Source organism: Vulpes vulpes, chromosome 6 (genome assembly GCF_048418805.1).
Source record: "Vulpes vulpes isolate BD-2025 chromosome 6, VulVul3, whole genome shotgun sequence".
NCBI classification, from domain to species: domain Eukaryota; kingdom Metazoa; phylum Chordata; class Mammalia; order Carnivora; family Canidae; genus Vulpes; species Vulpes vulpes.
The window spans coordinates 97,104,362-97,125,956 of record NC_132785.1 but is presented as its reverse complement, the minus strand read 5'-3'; the positions used below and the strand labels follow the sequence as shown (position 1 = coordinate 97,125,956).

Sequence of the window (21,595 nt, the reverse complement as noted above, 5' to 3'; positions counted from 1 at the left end):
GAAGGGTCAGAAAGCATTCAGGAGGGGGATCCCTGGGTGGCTCAGCGGATTAGTGCCTGCCTTTGGCCCAGGGCGTGTTCCTGGAGTCGGGATAGAGTCCCACGTCTGGCTCCTGGCATGGAGCCTGCTTCTCCCTCCTCCTGTGTCTGCCTCCCTCTCTCTAGGTCTATCATAAATAAATACATCTTAAAAAAAAAAAGAGGGGGAAGCATTCAGGAAAGGACCAGGTAGTATTTTTAGGCTTTGCAAGCCCTAAGGTCTCTGTTGCTGCTCAATTCTGTTGTGGTGGCCCCCAGAGCAGCCATAAACAATACATAAACACTATATGCAAAGACTCTATTTATGAACAATGAAATTTGAAATTCACATGCTTTCCACTTGTTAAAAAGTGTATAATTTTGTCTTTTTTCAACCTTAAAAAATGTAGAGATCGAGCTTAGCTCATGGAGCACAGAGAAACAGCAGCAGCTGGATTTGGCCAGGCGTCCATTGTTGGCCTTCTGATCTAAGTGAAGAGAATTTTAATTTGTAAGTAGGAGTAAGAATTTTTTTCCTAGTCCTGTACATTGACATGCTAGGCTATAAATACTAAATAGGGGTACAAAGGAGGTTTTTATTCATACATGTAAAGTGGTAAGATTCTTGACTCCATTTAGTCAAATACACAGCCTGTCTTAAAACTTTAACTCCTCCCCCTTTTCCCCCAGAATGGGTAAGTAAATGTATGATTATTATTTAAATCTAGGCCCACCCTCAAGTTTTAAATGTGATACCTAGTAACTGAACTCTTGATGTCCACTAGAAAATGACAGCTGGAAAGCTCACTAGATATAATTTTTTAATTTTCTTAGCCTTTTGACAAGTTTTCTGTCACTGTAATTGAATTTTGAAATGATTATCTAACCACAGTTGACAGACTACTTCTAAGAGATAACTTCTAAGAGGGACGCTTGTGTGGCTTAGTGGTTGAGCAACTGCCTTTGGCCCAGGGTGTGATCCTGGAGTCCTGGGATTGAGTTCCACATCGGGCTCTCTTTCATTAATAAATAAATAAAATCTTAAAAAAAGTAATTTCTAAGAGAAGCTTAGATCAAATATTTACTGAATGAAATTAAGGAATACTATTAGTGCATCCCAACTATGATGTAAATGTATTCAATACCATTAATACCTGTTTAAAAGGAAGGTAGTTAATAGTCAAATGATGTTCTACATAATGAATTTCTCAGAACTTCTCTGAAGGATATAAACAAAGTTATTACATTGATGTCATGTCATAAAATAACTACACTTGATCTGTAAAACTTCTTTGAAATCTTAGGAAGTTTGACTATTCAGACTTGATTCTACACAGCTGCTGTTTAAGCTTGACAGTTATTCATCTCAGGAGCACAAACTCTGAACACCTGGGTTCAAATACACTGCTACTTTTCAGTTGTATTGACCTTTGGCAAGTCAGTTAACCTCCCTGTGCCTCAGCTTCTCCATCTGTTATATTGGGAAATTACACAAGCATAGTAAAGATAGGTAGTAATACACAATATATGAAGCACAGTACTTGGTGCACAGGTAATGAATGCTCAGTAGTTGTTAGCTATAGTTTCTGGGCTAGTGTTGTACTATGTTAAAAGAATTGCTGTATATGAAAGACTTGTACAGCCTTTTATCTCGAAGAGAAAATCACTAGGGGGATAGGAGATAACCATCAATTTAGAGTATTTCTGTTACTTAGTGAATTGTCATTAAGTTATCTTTCACCACTACCTTTGATCTAATAAGGTCAGTTAACAACTTTTATTTGGCCTTTTGAACAAAGTAAGGCAATAGCCAAAATATTTACAAATGTATAAAGGTCTGGAATTCAATTATTTTGCCAAGTCCAATGTAGGCAATTTCCACAATAAGGTGGGCTGAAGAAAAGTTTTCAAAGGCTTTAAATTAACTAGTTAATTAGTTCATTCATTTAAATACACTATACAAAGTACAGAGAACAAGTAGTAGTATTTCTTTTGTAAAAACTGGATACTGTACTTTGGCAGCTGAGTACAGCAAAGTCTTAACCTTAAGTCAATGTTCTCACTATTCTTTGAACAGATTTATAGGCTGTACTTACAACCCTAATCCTCAATTGGGGAATACTAATAGATATGAAAATTAGGATACAGCCTGGTAGAATATAGATAAAACGACTTAAAACAGTTTTAATTCTGGCCTTTTACTAATTTGTATATATAACTGGAGCTTACTCAATTATTTGATGCCTTGGTTTTCTCAGTTATCAAAGATAGAGGTACAGTTGACCTGTGAACACAGAGATTAGGGCCACTGACAACTGCTCCACACACACACACAGAGGAAAATCCACATATAATTTTTGACTCCCCTCAGAACTTAACAGCTATTAACAGCCTATTGTTGACCAGAAGCCTTAACACAAACATAATGGTCAATTACATATATTTTGTATGTTCTACAATGTATTCTTAAAATAAGAATGAGCTAATAAGCTATTTAGCTGATAAGCTAAAGAAAATGTTAAGAAAATAATATATTTACAGATTAGAAAAAAATCCACATACAAGTGGATCCATACAGTTTAAACTTGTGTTGTTCAAGGGTCAACTGTGTTGTAAAGATGAAGATGTACCCCTGAAATTAATACCTGCTTAGGCAAATAAGATGGAGTTGGTATATATGGACCTTCTACTCTAATGTAATCACGAATTTTCTTTCAGATAACTTTCCTCCCATAAAATTAACATCTGTTACAATGGACATTTGCTAGGAAATCCCTTCATTTCTTGAGACTATGTCTCATACCCAGTGGTCTATATAATAGACTCATATAAGGTTGAGATGTTACAAATTATCCATCCTCTCCATATCCAACTCTAAGCAAAATCCTGGGTATACTAAAAGCTTTGAAGTTTCAACAGAAACTATATCAGAGTCTGCAATTTACTCAGGGAAATTTCATTTAAAATGTATCCATTCCATTTAAAATGTATCCATTCCAAGGCTTCATCATAAAATGAGCTCACATTTGAAGTGAAAGGTGCCATTTAAGTATTAAATTTTATTAACTTACTTCTTTGAATTTGTCATTAAAGCAGGTTAATACTCTCGTCTGGTTTATCCTAAGTGTGGCTCACAGCTGGGAGCTATAATACCTTGATCAAGGTTTGTCTCACTTTCCACTGCTCAGAACAGGCACTGAGTCCTTAATATTGAGAGAGTGGCATTATCATAGGTCAACTTTTACTTGCCACAACCTGCTGGTAGAAGGAAATATATCGACTTGTCTGGACTAGTATTAAGAACATGGGGGGAAAAAAAGAACATTTTATGAGACAAAATAATAGACTTGGATATTAACACTAAATGTCGTATTCAAAATGGCATTTTAAAATGTGTTCAAGTAAAACACTGTAATAAGAGAGAAACCACAAAACTTAATATAAAGTCTAGCTTTATTTTTAAAAAGATTTTACAAGTCTGTCAACCTCAAGCATACATAGGTGAATTATTCATATCTTCCATCAGATGAAGTTTACAGCTTCAATCCCTCTCAGAAAAATAGAAGTAAAAAATAAATCTTTTTCACATATATTTATCCACTATATTACTCAGCTTAGTGCTGAAATTTTCTCTTATAAATACTTTAACACAGCTGCTAGTGGTAGAACTGTTGTTGGGCAGCTGCATATGGCTATACTTTTACAAGTCTGCTTTGCTTTTGCTAGCTCCCTGATTCGGTCCAAATCTTAAAAAGGAGAAATAAAGGTTAACTGGGCTGCCAGAAAAGCCCACTGAATGCATCCTGTAGTGCTCTGTGACAAGCAAGAGAAGAAGTATAGCCTCCAGCAAGGTCCTGTGGAGAGGCAGCTCTGACATGATTTAAATACCTAAAACAAAACAAAAAGTGTAGAATTGATATAGAAAGCATATATAAGTTGGTAACATTTTTAAAAGCCGTAATAAAAAGGATTCACATTTTATAAAAGGGAATTCTGAGATTTAAATGTTCAAACTTTATAAATGCATTATTACCTTTTAAAAAAGAAGCATAGCATCTATTTATAGAGTGCCTAAACTAGATTAATTATTAAACTAAGTTATAAAGCAGATTACATTAAGATTTAAAAACAGCTCTCAAGGAGGTTTCAAAATAATAATTGCTATTAAAATGTTCACTGTTGGGGATCCCTGGGTGGCTCAGCAGTTTGGTGCCTGCCTTTGGCCCAGGGCGCGATCCTGGAGTCCCGGGATCAAGTCCCATGTCAGGCTCCCGCATGAAGCCTGCTTCTCCCTCCTCCTGTGTCTCTGCCTCTCTCTCTCTCTCTATGTCTATCATAAATAAATTAAATAAATAAATAAATAAATAAATAAATAAATAAATAAATAAATATTTAAAAAAATAAAATAAAATGTTCACTGTTCCCCATTTTCAGAACTTGTTTTGTTGGCTCTTGTCTGGGTACCTAACTGCTATTCTTCACCTGGCATACTATACTCTTAAGTAAATACACAGTATCATAACACTATTGTATTATTAATATTTTTTGCATAAATATTGAGTATTTTACATGAATATATTCTGAAATAAATACTTAAATGGAGGAGGGGAGATGAGAGAATACACTAGTTACTTCAAATTTACTTCAGCATTACAAAAATATATTGTCTCTTTCCATATAGGAAGTGAAACCTTAGGTAATTACATCTCCTAGAAATCTCTGACAGCCTCAGTTCAACAGAATGTCCCAATTAGTAAATACAGAAGTCTTTTGAACTGATCTCAAAAGACAGTGTAATAGACACCATTTTTCTTCAATCACACATGTTATTTAACAATTAAAATGTTCTACCTTGATAAAGGTAGACAAACAGGCCTAAAACATGGCACAACCCTAGCCAAAGGAGGTCAGTTTTTTAGTATGACTAATAGCACTGTTGGAAAACAAATATTTCCAGCTTTGCTTTAATGCCTAGTTTGAGAAACCACATTGTTTCTTCAGGCCTCAGGAAGTAAAGGAGCTTCATCCGCCTCAGAATTATGGGTATGGCAAATGAATAAATCAGGTACCAGAACATTTTAATAACTTGGAAACTTTTCTACTCATTCATTCAAACTTCCTGTGTGTCAAAGTCTTGATGCATGAGCAACTTATTTTTTCTAACATAATAACAAGTCTGTTTTTCATTTGTATCCATGTTTAATAAGGTTGTGTGATTAAAAAATATATGGCAATATAAGAGGCCAAATAGAAAAAAGGTCAAAGTTAGACATAGCATAAGCTCCTGGAATTGGCTATAATTTATTCACACTACCACAAATCAAGGTGTTAATTCTTCACTTCTCTGCCAAGGGTGAAAGGGAAAAGTAGAAGGAGAAAGGAAATTAATATTTATTGAGCAATAATCTACAAACTCTTTTTTAAAAACTAGGCTCCATGCCCTGCGTGGAGCCCAACGTGGGGTCGAACTCATGACCCTGAGATCAACACCTGGGCTGAGGTCAAGAGTCGGATGTTTAACTGACTAAGCCACCCAGGCACCCCTACAAACTTAAATATATATATATATATTTTTTTTTTAATTTATTTGAAAGAGAGAGAGAATATGCATGCATGCATGTAGGCTGGGGTAAGGGAAGGGGAAGAGGGAGAATCCCAGTTGTGAAAACTGATGCAGGACTTGATCTCAGGACCTAGAGATCATGACCTGAGCTGAAGTCAAGAGTTGTCAGACGCTTAACGGATTGAGCCACCCAGGCACGCACCCCCACTACAAACTTCTGATAGTATATTTATAACAGTAAAAAGATTTGAGCATGCATCTCTAAAATTTGTATACTTATAAATCATATATTGTCTTAATATATAGTTATATGGTATATAATTACATATAAATACTAATATAGAAGCATACGATAAAACATATATAAATATTTAAAGCAAGAGATAAAAAAATTTTAACAGAAATTCTAATATTTTCTCCCTACATGCCATCTTATAAACCTTGGTGGGATGTATCCCACTTTCATTGTCAAACTCTTGATAGAACTTCACTCCCATAGGATTTAAACAGGGATTCACCAAATCTATCCAGATGGCCAAAAAAGTATCTGCTTGTTATATCTGAGGCCACAATAAAACGTCTACTCTTAAAACTCTGATGCATGAAAAATGACGTAAGTTAAATAAGTCATCTCAGAAGTCTAAAAATCAACCTGCAACAGGATAAAATCAATTTCTCATCACTGAGAGCTCAGTAACTATCACACAAACAAGTAATACTTAGTAATATTTTTTTTACAGGTAACTTAGAAACGAAACATTATATTCTTTTTTTTTTAAAGATTTTTTTTTTAAATGATAGTCACTCACACAGAGAGAGAGAGAGAGAGAGAGGCAGAGACATAGGCAGAGGGAGAAGCAGGCTCCATGCACCGGGAGCCCGACGTGGGATTCGATCCCGGGTCTCCAGGATCACGCCCTGGGCCAAAGGCAGGCGCTAAACCACTGCGCCACCCAGGGATCCCCAGATTTATTTATTTATTTATGATAGACAGAGAGAGAGAGAGAGAGAGAGGGGGGGGGGGCAGAGAGACACAGGAGGAGGAAGAAGCAGGCTCTATGCCGGGAGCCCGACACGGGACTCGATCCCGGGATTCCAGGATCGCGCCCTGGGCCAAAGGCAGGCGCCAAACCGCTGAGCCACCCAGGGATCCTGAAACATTACATTCTTGATACAAGTTTCCAGGTAGATTTCATCCATACACCAGATACCATTGTATTACCCTTTTTGTTTTCCTCAGACCCTCAAAAGAAAGCAATCTTAGCTCCAATGGCTGTTCACTTGTGGCAAAATTCAGGTACCACAGCAGAATGTCTGTCAACCTTAAGAAGCCAACTATGTATCATAGGGGTGCCTGGGTGACTCAGTGGTTGAGCGTCTCCCTTTGGCTTTGGCTCAAGTTATGATCCCAAGATCCTGGGATCAAGTCCCGCATCAGGCTCCTCACAGGGAGCCTGTTTCTCCCTCTACCTATGTCTCTGCCTCTGTGTGTGTGTTTCTCATGAATAAATATATAAAATTAAAAAAAAAAAAAAAGCCAACTATCATAAAGAGAATTGGTTTTCATAGCTGTAATACAAACCACTGTGCAACTAACTAGTTGTTTTGATTCATCACATTTTGGTACAACTCGCTTCTGGGAAAGTTGAGTCATACCATCTCTGGCTTGGCAATTCAAGCATAAACTTGCAGTGTACATACAGCTTTTTATATGTTATCCTGAGAAACCTGAAACAGCTGCACTCCTGGCAGGAAAACACAGGACCACCAGTAAAATATCCAAAACAGTTGCATCTTTTAATTTATGACTGTGCACTGTTTCTATAAAGAGTATATAAAACAGTTCAACTTTTTATAGGTAAAATGTAATAAACAGTCATACTCATTGATGTCATAAATGTGTAAAAAAAGTTTACTTAAAATGATTAATTAGTGTTTGAAAATAGTAATTCTTGAACAGTCATAATCCAGAGCAATGAGCAAATATTTTAAAATTTTAGTTATTAATGCTAAGTTGTAGATTCTTACTGCCAAAATCAAGTCAATTAAAATTTCTTTGCACAGCACTGAAGAAAATACACTTCCCTTCTAGGAATCATTTACATTAAACATGTCTGTGAGTATATTCTTTAAAGACCTGTTTATTTACATTACTGTTTTTGATCTCTAAGGCTGCACAAAATAGTTACCATTAAATATTTCAATCTATTTTCACCATGGCAACCTACATTAATTCCGATTTTAAAAAATAAAACATAGTTCATTCTTGTTATTCAACTCGGGGCTTTCATTTTCTAAGTATTTTAACTTAATGTTCTTAAACCCTTTAATTATTGTGGTACACCAAAGTATTTTAAAGGATCTGCCACATTAAAACCACACAATGAGAATTTCGCCTACTTTTTCACATTAATCCACATCTGTGCTGTTTTAATTCTTCCATGACCATTACAAGTACATCACTGAATAGGATTCCTGGGGTTTCTGGCAAAGGTCAGTATCATTTCATGTACACCTTTATGCAACAGAATGAGGAAGAAGGCTTAGCCAAATTTATTTCCAAAAGTCAAGCTCATTTGGACTTTGGAGCCTGGAGGTAATTGCTCTATTTAGCCAATCCCAGGACAGTATTTCTGTTTTTCATAGGTTTATTTTAAATACCTGTAAATCTTATAAGCAGAAACCAGGAAAGGAAAAAAAAAAAAAAGGTTTGCTTATTTTGGTATCTATACCTTATTTTTACTGAAAGCAGACTAAACTCAAAGCTTTAAGAATCATACCTTTGATTATTTTCTTAATAAGACTCAAAAAAAAAGTATGTTTTCAAAAGCATGTCTAAGATAATTCCTGTACAAAGGGGCATCTTGTGCCCTAATTTATACTGTCTAAAGTTGCCTTCCTTTGCCATTACCCATCAAAATCCCTTTCAAACAGACTTTGGAAGAGGAGGAAAAGGAGGCAATGGATCCTGAGACAGGAGCAAGAGAGGATTAAGCATTCGAAAACCACACTTAAAGGTTTGTTCCTGAACTTTGATTTCCTACACCATCATTTTCTTCTGTTACATTTAGCAGCTTTTGCTCCCAAAGAAGGTGGTATAATTTACACTTAGCTTTAGAAAGACTTCATTTTCTCAGTTCCTTAACATAAGAGAGTTCCTCTGAGATTACTCTTTTACTATTTCCCTTCCTTTAAAAGGCCTCTATCAACCATCTGGCTAAAGTCTTGGACTCAGCTCATTTTAGTGCTATTCAACAATGCTTTGAGTTCTCAGCTAGGGGCAGAGGGCAGGGGTTGTCACTCAAGACCAAGAGGCAGCACTCTTCCCCTCCAGTCATAACCTCCTCATGAAAACCCTTGAAACACTTTGGCTCTAGAGAATCAAAGAATCTTGGAATTTAAATTGAAATGAAAATGTGAAGTTCATATTAGTTTCCTTCACCTCAAATTACCAGGACCAAAGGACAGTCAAAAAAAAAAAAAAAAAAAAAGTCCAAGTTTTTAACTTCATAGTGTTTCTCTAGAGTGAACTCTAGAAACTTAAGACTTTCTTTTTATAAGTGGGCCCATTTTTAAGCCTGAATTTAAAGCCACCATGCATTAAACAGACCAGTTCCAAGCAGTTCTGCCTTCCAGCCTACAAAATTCAAATCTAAGTGCCATTAAGAGACATCAGCCAGCTGATCTCAGCTGTTAAGACCAAGAGCTCTTGTAAGAAATTCAGCTAAGGCTATAAAAGATTTACATTAACAAAATGAAGTGTATCTCAACAGATTTAAAAACAGAATAATTGTATGCTCAATTATCACTAAAAAGCAAAAACATTCTGAAAACATTTGTTAGTGTTCAGGTGTCCTAACCCAATCATGATGTCAGAATAATAAACTGTCTACAGAGGTAAACTGATAATCATATACTCTAACATAAATGGGGAAAGCACATCAAGTCAGAACTGTGCATAATTCTATGGGCAGTTTCATTATAAAAACATCAATCAAGGTTTCATGAACTCCAACCAAAATATAACAAATTTCCACAGTCATTGTATTACTCTTCACTTCATTATCTAACTTGCAAGTTAGATAAAATACAACTTGAATAATCTAATTATTAAAGCTATTTTCAGATTTATACTAATACACATGGCATTATACTATACACTAGGCATTTTTAGGACAGGGTAGCTGTTACCAAAAGTTAATATAATTTTGTAACGAAAGGAATACTTACTTCCCTGATTGGAGTATAAACTACTGAACACATAAAAGATAGAGCTACTTAAGTGTTCTATGAACAATATTGTTGGTAGTTCCGGATATCTCAAATGATAGACCTCTAAGGATAGACTCCATCTGTATAATACAGATAAGTACAAGAATATCTCAGGAACCAGGCGCTATAAGATAAACTTGAATAGAGCCATGGAAATGGGTAATAAACAGCAGCACTAAATCTTAAATATACTCCTCAAAGTCAGATGTTTATCTCAGTTATAATATGTTTGGCTAATTTCAGTATTGTTCTTATATGCTTAAATGAGATTAAGCAGAAAAATGGTAAAAATAATGTTTTTACTTATTGATTCTTAAAACATTTGATACTCATGAATTTATTCAAGATACCCAGAAGAAAGCAAAGTTTCATGAAAAATCTAAAAATAACAAATCGTATCAGTCATAAAAATAACAAATTACATATAGATTTTTGCATATCCCATGGAAGGACAAGAGCCACCACTTCTGTGGTAGAAATATAACAGAGATCATAAAAATAAGTATCCTAGTTTCTGGTTTTCTTTAAGTTCCTAAAAATTCTAGTGCCTCATTCTGGCTTGTCTAATGTAATTTTTTACTGTGAATTCCATGTTAGCAACAGATGCATGACAGAAGTTTCATCATATCTTTGTAAAGGCAAGATGGTTAATTTTTCCCCAAGGGTGGGACAGGCAAAATGCAGAAATTCATATGTATGCAGTGCATTTCTTCTTCTTCAAAAAACCAAGTCACTGAGTGTCTACTATGTGCCAGGACTAAAGCAACTCCGAGAATAAAACAGAAAGCAGACTCGATGTTCTAATGAACCTTAAAATTCAGCAGAGAAAAAAAGATGTTAAATAATGAATATTATTAATAATATCGTCAGGGCTCTATTGGTATAGATTAAAAGAAAGCCAATATGAACAAGGTTCAGAAAAGGTCTCCCTAAAGGAAATGACAGCCTTAGACCCAAAGGATGAGGAAGTTAGTTATTAGCATGGCGAAAGAAGGAGAGCAGCAACCTAATGAAGAAAAGAATGTAGCAGCAAGGAGTCTCAGCACAAATTGAGAATATGGAGGAAAGGTGGCTCAGGATGAGGCTAGAGATGTTGGCAGAAAGTATTCAAAAGAAATGCTAAGAACTCTGAATTTTATTCAAAGGGCAATGGGAAGCCACTGAAAAGTTACTGATAGGAACCTGAGAATATAAGCTACTTTGGCTACACGATGGATGGGAGAAAAGCAGGAGCCAATTATTGAGAGACTATAGTTTCTCTATTCCAGGTTTAGGATTGTGGTACCTGGATTAGGGTGGCAGCAGAGGAAATAAAAGTACTAGTTCAAAAGACATTTAAAAACCAAGTGAGTAGATGGAGGCAAGAAGAGAGGAAAAAGTAATGGCAAAGTCAATTTCCAGATAATCTAGGCATATGGAAGAGGGAAATATGTCCTCACAGAGACAATGGCAAACTGGAGGAGAAACAAACTGGGGTGGGAGAAAAGAGGAAAGATCATGAGTTTAATTTTGGACTTACATCTGAAGTGACTATAGAGGAGAGAGAGAGTGGCAGCTGGATATATGGGCCAAGTGCTAAGAAGAAAATTATGGAACGAAGGTAGCAGTTTGGGAGTTATCAGTATATTGATGGTATTTGAAAGCATCAGGTAGATTCTATTATTTAGAGAGAGAGGACAGAATGGGAAGAGAAAGAAGGGCCTTAGGCAAAGGCCTAGAGAACTACAACATACAGTGATATGATGAAAGAAACCACGGTGGTTAATTTTACGTTTACACATAAAATTGAGTGAGCCACAGAATGTCCGGATTACAAACTATTATTATTACCTGGTAAATCATTATTTCTGCGTGTGTTGGTGAATGTGTCTGGAAGAGATTAGGATTTAAATTGGTGAACTGAGAAAAGCAGATGGCCCTCCCCAACGTGAGTGGGTATTATCCAATATGTTGAGGATCTGACAACAACAAAAAGGTGGAGAAAGGTTGAATTTACTCTGCTGACTGAGCTGAAACATCTTAGCCCTTTGGTGCTCCAGACTGGCATCAATACCATTTGTTCTCACTCAGGCCTTTGAACTACAACACTGGCTTTCCTGGGTCTCTAGACTGCAGATAGAAGATCATGGGCCTTCTCAGCTTCCATAATCACATAAGCCAATACCTAATAATAAATCTCTTTCTCTTTCTTCATCTCTCTCTCTCTTTTATTGGTTCTGTTACTCTAGACAACCCTGACTAATACAGAAGGTAAGATATTCTGAAGTGAAGGCTGTGTATTCAGGTGTGTGTGTGGTAAATGCAAAGCTGCCATCCCCTACCGATACCTCATACACTCTTTTCCCCTAGACTTGCAAAGGGGATAGAAGGAAGGTGTACACTGCTTAGAAAGGAATTAGATCCTGATACTTGTGCCTAACTCCTTCTTGTAATTTTGAAGATATAATAATAGCAGAGATCAGATTTTTCATCTAGGGGCTCCAAAGGGTCTCTCTCTTTTTTTTTTTAATTAAAGATTTTATTCATCCATTCATGAGAGACACAGAGAGAGAGGCAGAGACACAGACACAGGGAGAAGCAGGCTCCATGCAGGAAGCCTGACGTGGGACTCGATCCCGGGTCTTCAGGATCACACCCTGGGCTGAAGGCGGCACTAAACTGCTGAGCCACCCAGGCTGCCCCAAAGGGTCTCTTCATTGTATTTATAGCAGTAGTGTTTCTTATAGCAAAAGAACAAAAGAAACAAAATAAATGTCCATTGACAAGAGAACAGGCAAATTGTTACTTACACAGAATCCTGTACAGCAGTGAAAACAAAGGACATAGAGCTTCGTGCATGTAACAACACTGCTGACTCTCACGATGTTAAGTAAAAACACACAAAATAAGTCATAGAAAATATGTACAGCATGGTCCATCTACCGGAAATACAAACTACACATGGAATATATTGATATGACCAAACTGTGTTAAAAAAAAAAAAGGAGGCAAATGATAATTAGCCTATGTAGGGTTACTGAATTTCTGATACGAGGTGGGACCACAATGAAGAGAAGAAGAATACACACACAGAGGGCTTCTACAGCATTGGTTACGCTCCATCTCCTAATTTAATGAGTGAAATTCAAAATACAGAACTTAAAGGAGTAATGGCAGGAAAAACAATGAAAATGGAAATAATTCAGCAATTGTTTTACCATTACTCTTTGTAAAATATATTTTTTTCTATGTATGAAATATCAAAAAAGAGCTGTGTGAAGAGCATAGTCACAGCTTTAACAGTCATTACTCCAGTAAATAATCTGCATATAAACATCAAACCATTCTTAGTTGGCCTCGGTTTCATAAAATATTACTACTTTGATTCCATTTGTAGTAATTCATGTTAATTATAATAATTCATCCTAAAATATGTTTAATACTGCAGTATGTTATGGGGTACCTGGGTGATTCAGTCAGTTAAGTGTCATACTCTTGATTTCACCTCAGATCATGATCTCAGGGTCACGAGATCAAGCTCCACAACGAGCTCTGAGCTGGTCTGGGAGCTTACTCAAGATTCTCTTTCTCCTTCTTCCCCTCTTGTCCGCTCTACCTGTGCAAGCTCTCACTCAAAAAAAAATAACAAAACTGCACTATGTTACATTCTTATTGTTCTCTGTATTGGTTTACAAGCAAGGCCAATACATTAAATTAAGATGGGAGAAGGTAGTAAAATCAGATATATTTGGAAAGAACCCTCTGAAGAATGCACACCTAAAAAAGCAAGCCTAAATACTGATCAGTGGTTAAAACGCTGATCTACTAAAGCAGCAAAAATAAAGCGTCAGATGAAATCAGTTAAGCAGTCAAGGAGACCAGCCAAAGCACTGATAACCTGGAATTTTCCCCATGATAATGCTGCAGATTTCTATTTTTTCACCAAAACAAAACATACTGTGCTTTCTGTGGCTCGTATTAAGGTAACAGCCTTGATGGATAAACCAAATTCAATTCCTCTCCCTGTCGAACGATAGTTAAACACCCTTCTAAGTTTGCAGAACTCTCCCCATTGGTGTGGTCTTTTCCTGAGTTCAAACTCTCTAAATTAAACAACTGCAGTTTTCTCCCCTCCACCATTCCTTTTTTTCCCCTGTACCTCCACATAAATACATAAGGACATCATGGTTTAGTAGAAAGAACAAAGATTTTGGAAACAGCTATATGTGGGTTTGAATTTCTCCTTGGACAATTACTAACATTATGATTTGGAAAGTGCTTTAATTTTTTTATCCTCATTTCTTCATCTGCAAAAGGAAGACAACAGTACCTCATGGTAATTTTTAGAAAATTAAGCAAGAAAATGTATATAATATATCTGCAAGGAACAGATATTCAATAGAGTATATATTCCTAACCACCCTACATATTCTCTTTAATACTATTAATACAAAATATACTCTCACAAGGAATAGGCCTTTCATAGCCCAAATTTTCATAGTGCTTTACCTTCTGCTAATTAGTATGTATCTCTCCTTTCCCAACTTTGTGACCTTATTGTCTATTTCCACATTTATTTCAACAATAAAAGTGTTGCCTTCTCTCTTCCCCCTTTCGCTGTACCCTAAGTATAAAAGATTCAAGTGGAGGTTTTGTTTTTCTTTTTTAAATTAGACATAAGACAAAGGGTAGTCCTGCTTATTAAATCTTTTATCACAGGATAACAGAATAATAACCCAAGGATGCCAATACCTTCATATTAAAAGGCAAAGGAGAAAATATATACATACATATATAATACATTTATATATAAACATACGTATAGATCTGTATTTCACAAATACACACACCCTAGTAAGTTTTATTTCAAAAGTTAAATTGCTACATTATTTCCACTTTCACATCCTGTATTTTGACTCTCATCACCATTAAATGACCATTTCTCTGTCCTCATCCTCCTCAACATCTTCGTCTACCTCTTTAAATCTGGAGACAGCTTACACCTATAAAATGTCTTAGCCTGTGACTTCCATAAAAGTGCCTATAATTTGGGTCACACTCCTACCACTTTCATACAGAATTCCTCAAATTTCTCTTTTTCCACCTGCTTCCTAATTACTAGTTTTCTTGGTTTATCTCATCATCTCCTATTCTTGACTCTATCTCTGAAATGTATGGCTTCATTATCACCTTGTTTTACTAAACCTACAAATCTTATCTTTTGGTCTTTTGCCCTTCTTTCTTAGTTACAGCTCAGCATTTTATCTGCGTGGCTGGCCTTTCATACTTGAGTGTCCCACTGGCACTACAAATTTAATATTTTCATAACTGAACTCATCTTTCATTAGAAACCTAGCCCTCTGTCTGTATTTCTTAATTTCTCTTTGTAGTTTCAACATATTCCTAGGGTCATCTTGGAATCCTTTTGCCCTTGCACACCAATGAGAAATCTACATCACCGTATCTCTCTACAAACATTTATTTCTCACGTCATCTTCATTGCTGCTACTGTTATCTAATTTTAGCTCTTTTTTTTTTTAAACCTCTTTCATGTCCTACAGTTAAAACTCTCTTAACTGATCTCCCTATTTCCAGGATGTATTGTCCATTCCAAAATATTCATGGTTATCAAACTAATCTTCCTAGGGCAAAGCTTAGATCACTCTCATACAAATAAACATTCATTGGCTTAAAGTCCAAGTTCCTTAGCCTACCTATCATTTAAGGCCTACTGTACTTGATTCCAACCCACTTTTCTAAACATACTCCCCATTAATCATCTCCATATACCCTGAATGTAAGCTAAAGCCAACGATGAGATCTAAAGTTATTCTCTATGAAAGCCTCATAACTACTCACTTCATACCTTTGCTCAAGATATTTCATTATCTTGGAATGTCCTCACCATTGCCTATACTTGAAAGCCATGATTCAAATGTCAACCCCTCAATTCTGAACAAAGACATAAAGAGCTTAACTATGCCACACAGAAATGTTATATATGGAATAACAAACACAAATAATAAAATAAGTTTAAAAGTAAAAAAGAAACTCTCAGGTGCCAGAAATTATAAGGGAACTCAGAATCAGAGCATGAGCAGAGCTTGAAGTTCAGGAAGAAGCTGGGTACCAGTGATTCAATAACCATACAGTGACAGGAGGCAGGCCTCGGTCCTATCAGATATAGGAAGCTAGAACTGGGCTTGGCTACCTGTATATAACCTGGATCTACAAAATGCCCCAACTATAAAACAACTTGTAGGAATATTCTCACTAGCCTGGGACAGTCACTAGAAAGCATGGATAGAAAGCACTAGGGACATGGATAGAAAAGAGTCAAACATAAAAAAATCTTAATACTCAAGTCTGTTCCATCCCCAAGGAAATTGAGAACAACACTATGCACAGATCCAATGAAGCCAAGAGGAGTTTGGCCGAAGCAAGTAATCTCAATCCAAGGCCCACTAAAAGAGATACACCATAGAAAGAAAAGAAGGAAAGAAAAAAAAGAAAAGAAAGAAAAGAAAAGAAAGAAAAAAGAAAAGAAAAGAAAGAAAAAAGAAATGAAAGGGCAGCCAGGGTGGCTCAGTGGTTTAGCGCTGCTTTCCGCCTAGGGTGTGGCCCTGGAGACCCCGTATTCAGTCATCATGTTTCCACCCGCCCCCCCATCGGGCTCCCTGCGGGGAGCCTGCTTCTCCTTCTGCCTGTGTCTCTGCCTCTCTTTCTCTCTGTGTCTCTCATGAGTAAATAAATAAAATCTTTCTTTTAAAAAAAGAAAAGAAAAGAAGGAAAGGAAAAAGGAAAAAGGAAAAAGGAAAAAGGAAAAAGGAAAAAGGAAAAAGGAAAAAGGAAAAAGGAAAGGAAAGGAAAGGAAAGGAAAGGAAAGGAAAGGAAAGGAAAGGAAAGGAAAGGAAAGGAGGAAGAAAGAAAGAAGCCTCATTTATAAGAGTCAGAAGACACAATCAATGGCAGGGACTACCACACCCAGATAAGAGAAACTGAAAGAAACGCATTTCATGTTAGAAGAGATGAGTAAAGAAACAGATGCCAGGAAACAAGAAATCGACAACAGGAAAAGAACAAGCATTTTCTTAAAAAAAAAAAAAATCAAACAGCAATTCTTAGAAAAATCTCAATGGACAGGTTAATTTGGTTATCAAAAGATGGAGAAAAAATTAGTGAGTGGAAGATTATGTGAGGAAAACATGAATTTAGAGCTAAAAAGAAGAAAAATGGAAAGAGCCAGTATAGGATATTTCAACAAGAAGAAAATTAAACATCAATGGAAAGAGCAGGATATAAGGAACAAAAACAAGACAAAAACACCACCACTGCAACTACTATTGCCACAAACTAGTAACAATAATAACAATGCAAAGCAGAAAAGGGGAAGTCCAAGGCTAAGTATTCTAAGGCCTTTGTTTTGTTCAAATAATGGGGAGAGATTTAACTTTTAGACTTTTGAAAATAACATTTATTAATTCTGGGTGGTAGGATTATAATATTTAATATATATTACATATATAATGCATATTTACTCCTTCTACTTCTCCCTGTCTGAAATACTTAACAGTTTTCTTGGATTCCACACCCTCTGGATTGCCCAGATTGAATTACTTCTTTTCTCCTCCAACTTTGCATAGCACTTTATCTCTACCTTTCTGCTAAGTACCTTGGCTATTTATACTTCTAAATTCCCAGTCAGATAAGTTTCTTGATAGCAAGATAAATATCTACTCACTAAACAGCCATCACTTTTAAAAAATCATCCTAACTTGTAAGCAGAAGAGGATAAATTTTTTTAAATTAAATAAAAATTCTGGGGATGCCTGGGTGGATCAGTGGTTGACTGTCTGCCTTTGGCTCAGGGCATGATCCCGGGGTCCTGGGATCAAGTCCTGCATCAAGTTCCCCATGGGGAATATGAATAATAGTGAAAGGGAATATAAAGGAAGGGAAAAGAAATGTTGGGAAGTATCAGGAAGGGAGACAGAACATAAAGACTCCGAACTCGGGGAAACGAACTAGGGGTGGTGGAAGGGGAGGAGGGCGGGTGTTGGAGGGGAATGGGTGACGGGCACTGAGGTGGACACTTGACGGGATGAGCACTGGGTGTTTTTCTGTATGTTGGTAAATTGAACACCAATAAAAATTAATTAAAAAAAATAAATAAATAAAATAAAACTGAAAAAAAAAATAAAACTCCTCTCTATTTAATTAACTTTCCCACAAAGATTTTCCATAGTAAAAAAAAAAAAAAAAAAAAAGTTCCCCATGGGGAGCCTGCTACTCCCTCTGCCTATGTCCCTGCCTCTCTGTGTCTCTCATGAATAAATAAATAAAATCTTTTTAATAAATAAATATTCTGGTTAGTTAAGATACAGACCTAAAAAATGGCCATGATGATAGAAGACAAATAAAAATACAGAGGATATGAAAAGAGGTATCACCACAAATTATGAAGCTGCAAAGGAAGACAGTATAGGACTGAATGAAAAAGGGACTGCACATCAGTCCCTGAGGAAGATGGGAAGGTTTCCTGGAGATAAGAAGATACCTATAATAAAAGAGAGATAGGATATAAGGTATAGTGTAAAATGACTTTAAAACATAAGGGGCGCGCCTAGGTGGCGCAGTAGATTAAGCATCTGCCTTCGGCTCAGGTCATGATCCTGGGGTCTTGGGATCAAGTCCCTGGTTGAGCTCCCTGCTCAGTGGGAAGCCTGCTTCTCCCTCTCCTTCCTGCTGTCCTTTCAGTATCTCTGTCTCTGTCTCTCAAATAAATAAATAAAATCTTTTAAAAATAAAAAATAAATAAATATGAGCATTTTCTTAAACAGGTATATGTGAAAATTGTTTGAAATTTATCATCCTCTGTCTCATAAGCTAACCTCTCAGTGTGTTAACCAATTTTATCTTAAAGATACATAATATAATAGAATATGGCTATGAATGCAAAGAAAAACAAGAAACTCAAAGAGAACTAGACACACCCAAAAGCAAGATCTTTTGTAAGATATTTATTTTTCCATTCAAAGCACCTTCTCAAAAGCTCTATTTCATATATGCTGGAATCTGAATCATGTCAATAACTTTAGATAAATCTCTAAAGCAAACAATAACAAGCAAAGACAAAGTCAAGTGGATAAAATAACTGATGTTTTCTCTTAATTATGGAAAATTATATTTTCTAGCAAGTAAAAACAGGTTCGTAAAACATCTACTCAAAGGACAAGTGACTATAAGGAGTAAAATCTGGAAAAGCTCCAAGAGTCCTACTTTAATGCATACAATTTGAAGTTTTTAAGAAGCATTTTTAATACCCTAGCCCACAGAAAACTTGCACTTTCTTCCAAAAGCTAAATCACAGCATTGCTTGGAGAAAAAAAAAAAAAATCCATGCCCATTATTGTCAGTAATATGCTAATGCAATCAGTTTTACCAAAAATGAAGCTTTTCTAGAGTAGAATGCTTTAATAGACTAGTCAGTTAGTTGGTTAAATACCATTTGGACCAAAACCTTCATTGTAAAGAAAATATTTTCCTCTTATTTAAAATATTACAGCATTATTTTCAGTTTTCTGTTTTGCTTCCAGACTACATTTTTTGGCAGTGCATTATGACTCTGCACATGCTGGTATAATATTTTAAGTAAAAACACATTCTAATCAGTTACATATGACTTGTTTTGAAAATCAGAAGTTTTAACAGTGTAAGTGTACAGACAAAATCTGCTTCAATATTATAAAAATTCTTTATAGTAAACCTAGATTTCTTATTTTATTACTTTAAAGTTTAAAAGAAAGAAAAGAATCTACTGCTTTCTTGAAGTCTACCTTTTGGGAAAAGAATGTATTCCTACCTGTCATTCCAAAGTTCATAAAACAAGCCACAGTTTTCTCATCTCTAGATTATACTTTGGGTATGTGTCAACCAAAGGTGAAAAAGAGGCAAAATCCAAACTAAGATTATTTCTGATATATTTTGTCCCTAATTGGCCTCCACTTGTAAAAACTAAGGTATTCTGGAACTAAAGACAGGAAAAATTTAAAATGAAATGATATAAATACCAAGGAGATTAAAATTCCATCATTTTAAGATGCACTTAAAGTTCATCAATCCTACATGTGATTACTGAAAATAAATTTTAAATGTTTTATAAAATAAATGAGAATAGTGGGTAAAGACAGTACAGTTAATACTGTAAAGGAAATAATGCAGAATCCTAAAACTGGAAGGGAAAATTGAAAACCATCTTATCCCACTGCCTCATTTAACAGATAAAGTAGATAAAGCAGCTGATACTAGATCATGGTTAAACATTTTTATCTTCTTGGAAAGAATTCATTTACTCAATGAATATGAATAAATCTTGAAAACTTACTGTGTACAGTATTATGCTAAGGTGTTAAATGAGGAAACAGTCTCTGTTCCCAAGTGGCTTTTCAAAGTCTAGTGTGAAGAAAGACATGAAAATGAGCAATCTTTAAATATAAGAGAACCAGATGCCTCAGGAAAGAAGTGTTTGCAGAAGATATAAAGTTGGTATAGGAAGAGAGAAAAATAATTTGCTATATAGATCAAGAGACAAAGAGGGTGTTCTAGAAAGGAGAAGAGTATACAATGGCTAGAGGCCTGGGAGAACAAGGTGTATTATGAATATGTCATATATCTGAAGGGCCTCCATATGCCTCGAATACTTTTTAAAATAGAAAATGAGCACTCATGAATATGTTGGTAGGTAAGTAATACAATCTGACCTGAATTTTAGAAATCTTTGAGTCAAAGACAGATTGGAAGAAAGAGAGAGTGAAAAGGAAGCAAAAAGTAAATGACTATGAGCACCTCTAGGGAATCTAACCCTAAGGACCTTAATTGTCTAGGCATATGTGAAATTGAAGCCAGAGGAAATCTTTAACAACTCCCAAATTTGGCTGGGCTAGTAAGTTTCACTACAGCAGGGTATACAACAGTTAGAAGAGGTTTCACAAAAAAGGTAAGTTCCACTGGGGATATTAAAAAAAGAAAAAAAATACGTTTTTGTCAGACACACAGGTAGAAAGATTGAAATGTCCAGGATTGAGTTGAAAATCGGAGTTTAAAACAAGGAAAATTAATACAGGCTTGAGACTTAATATAAATCACTGTACCTTTTTAACAGAATTTCAGAGTCCTTGGGTTCTAAGTCCCTTAGGGCATTATCAAGGGCAGAATGGGAAGGAGAAAAAATTTGGATCTGTCACCCCCACAGTAAGAGAGTAGTTCTGCTTTCATCTGTTTTAAATTTTGATGTCCTAAGTAAGATTTTTTTAAACTATTCTTTCTTTAAAAAGTTTTAAAACTATTATAATATAGCTTTAGAATCAAACAGATTTGGTATTAAATCCTGACTACCCCTTAGTACTGGACTTAGGAAAGTTATGTGTTTGTTCAGTCATTATAAATTATCAGGAACAATGTAAAAGAAGTGCCTAAGACAGAGCCTAAGCCATAGTAGGTACTCAATACTGAATGAGACCAAAAGATCAATGAAGAACCTTGTACAATAACAACTTTATTAGGGAAGGAAGAGGGTTAGCCAAGAAAGATTTAAAGCATTCAGAGACATGAATGAAAGCTAAAAGGCAATAGTGTCACAAAGCAAAGCAAAGATAGTTTGAGACATAAGAGGTAAAATAAGATAAAGACTGCAAGAAACCCACCAAATTTTGTAATTTGGAAGTCAATGCTGAATGAGCAAAATCAGATTCTAAATAAAAGTCAA

At 35.7% G+C, this 21,595-nt stretch overlaps 1 protein-coding gene across 1 annotated transcript in view; it reads right to left on the bottom strand.

The window, feature by feature from the left end:
• Nucleotides 1–3,452: 3,452 nt before the first annotated feature.
• Nucleotides 3,453–21,595, bottom strand: part of MNAT1 (MNAT1 component of CDK activating kinase) — a 193,192-nt gene continuing 175,049 nt past the window's right edge. Inside the window, exon 8 of the mRNA XM_026000560.2 lies at nucleotides 3,453–3,905. Within this exon, the coding sequence (XP_025856345.1) occupies nucleotides 3,785–3,905 (121 nt within the window). The 3' untranslated portion in view covers nucleotides 3,453–3,784. The remainder of the gene's footprint in view (nucleotides 3,906–21,595) is intronic.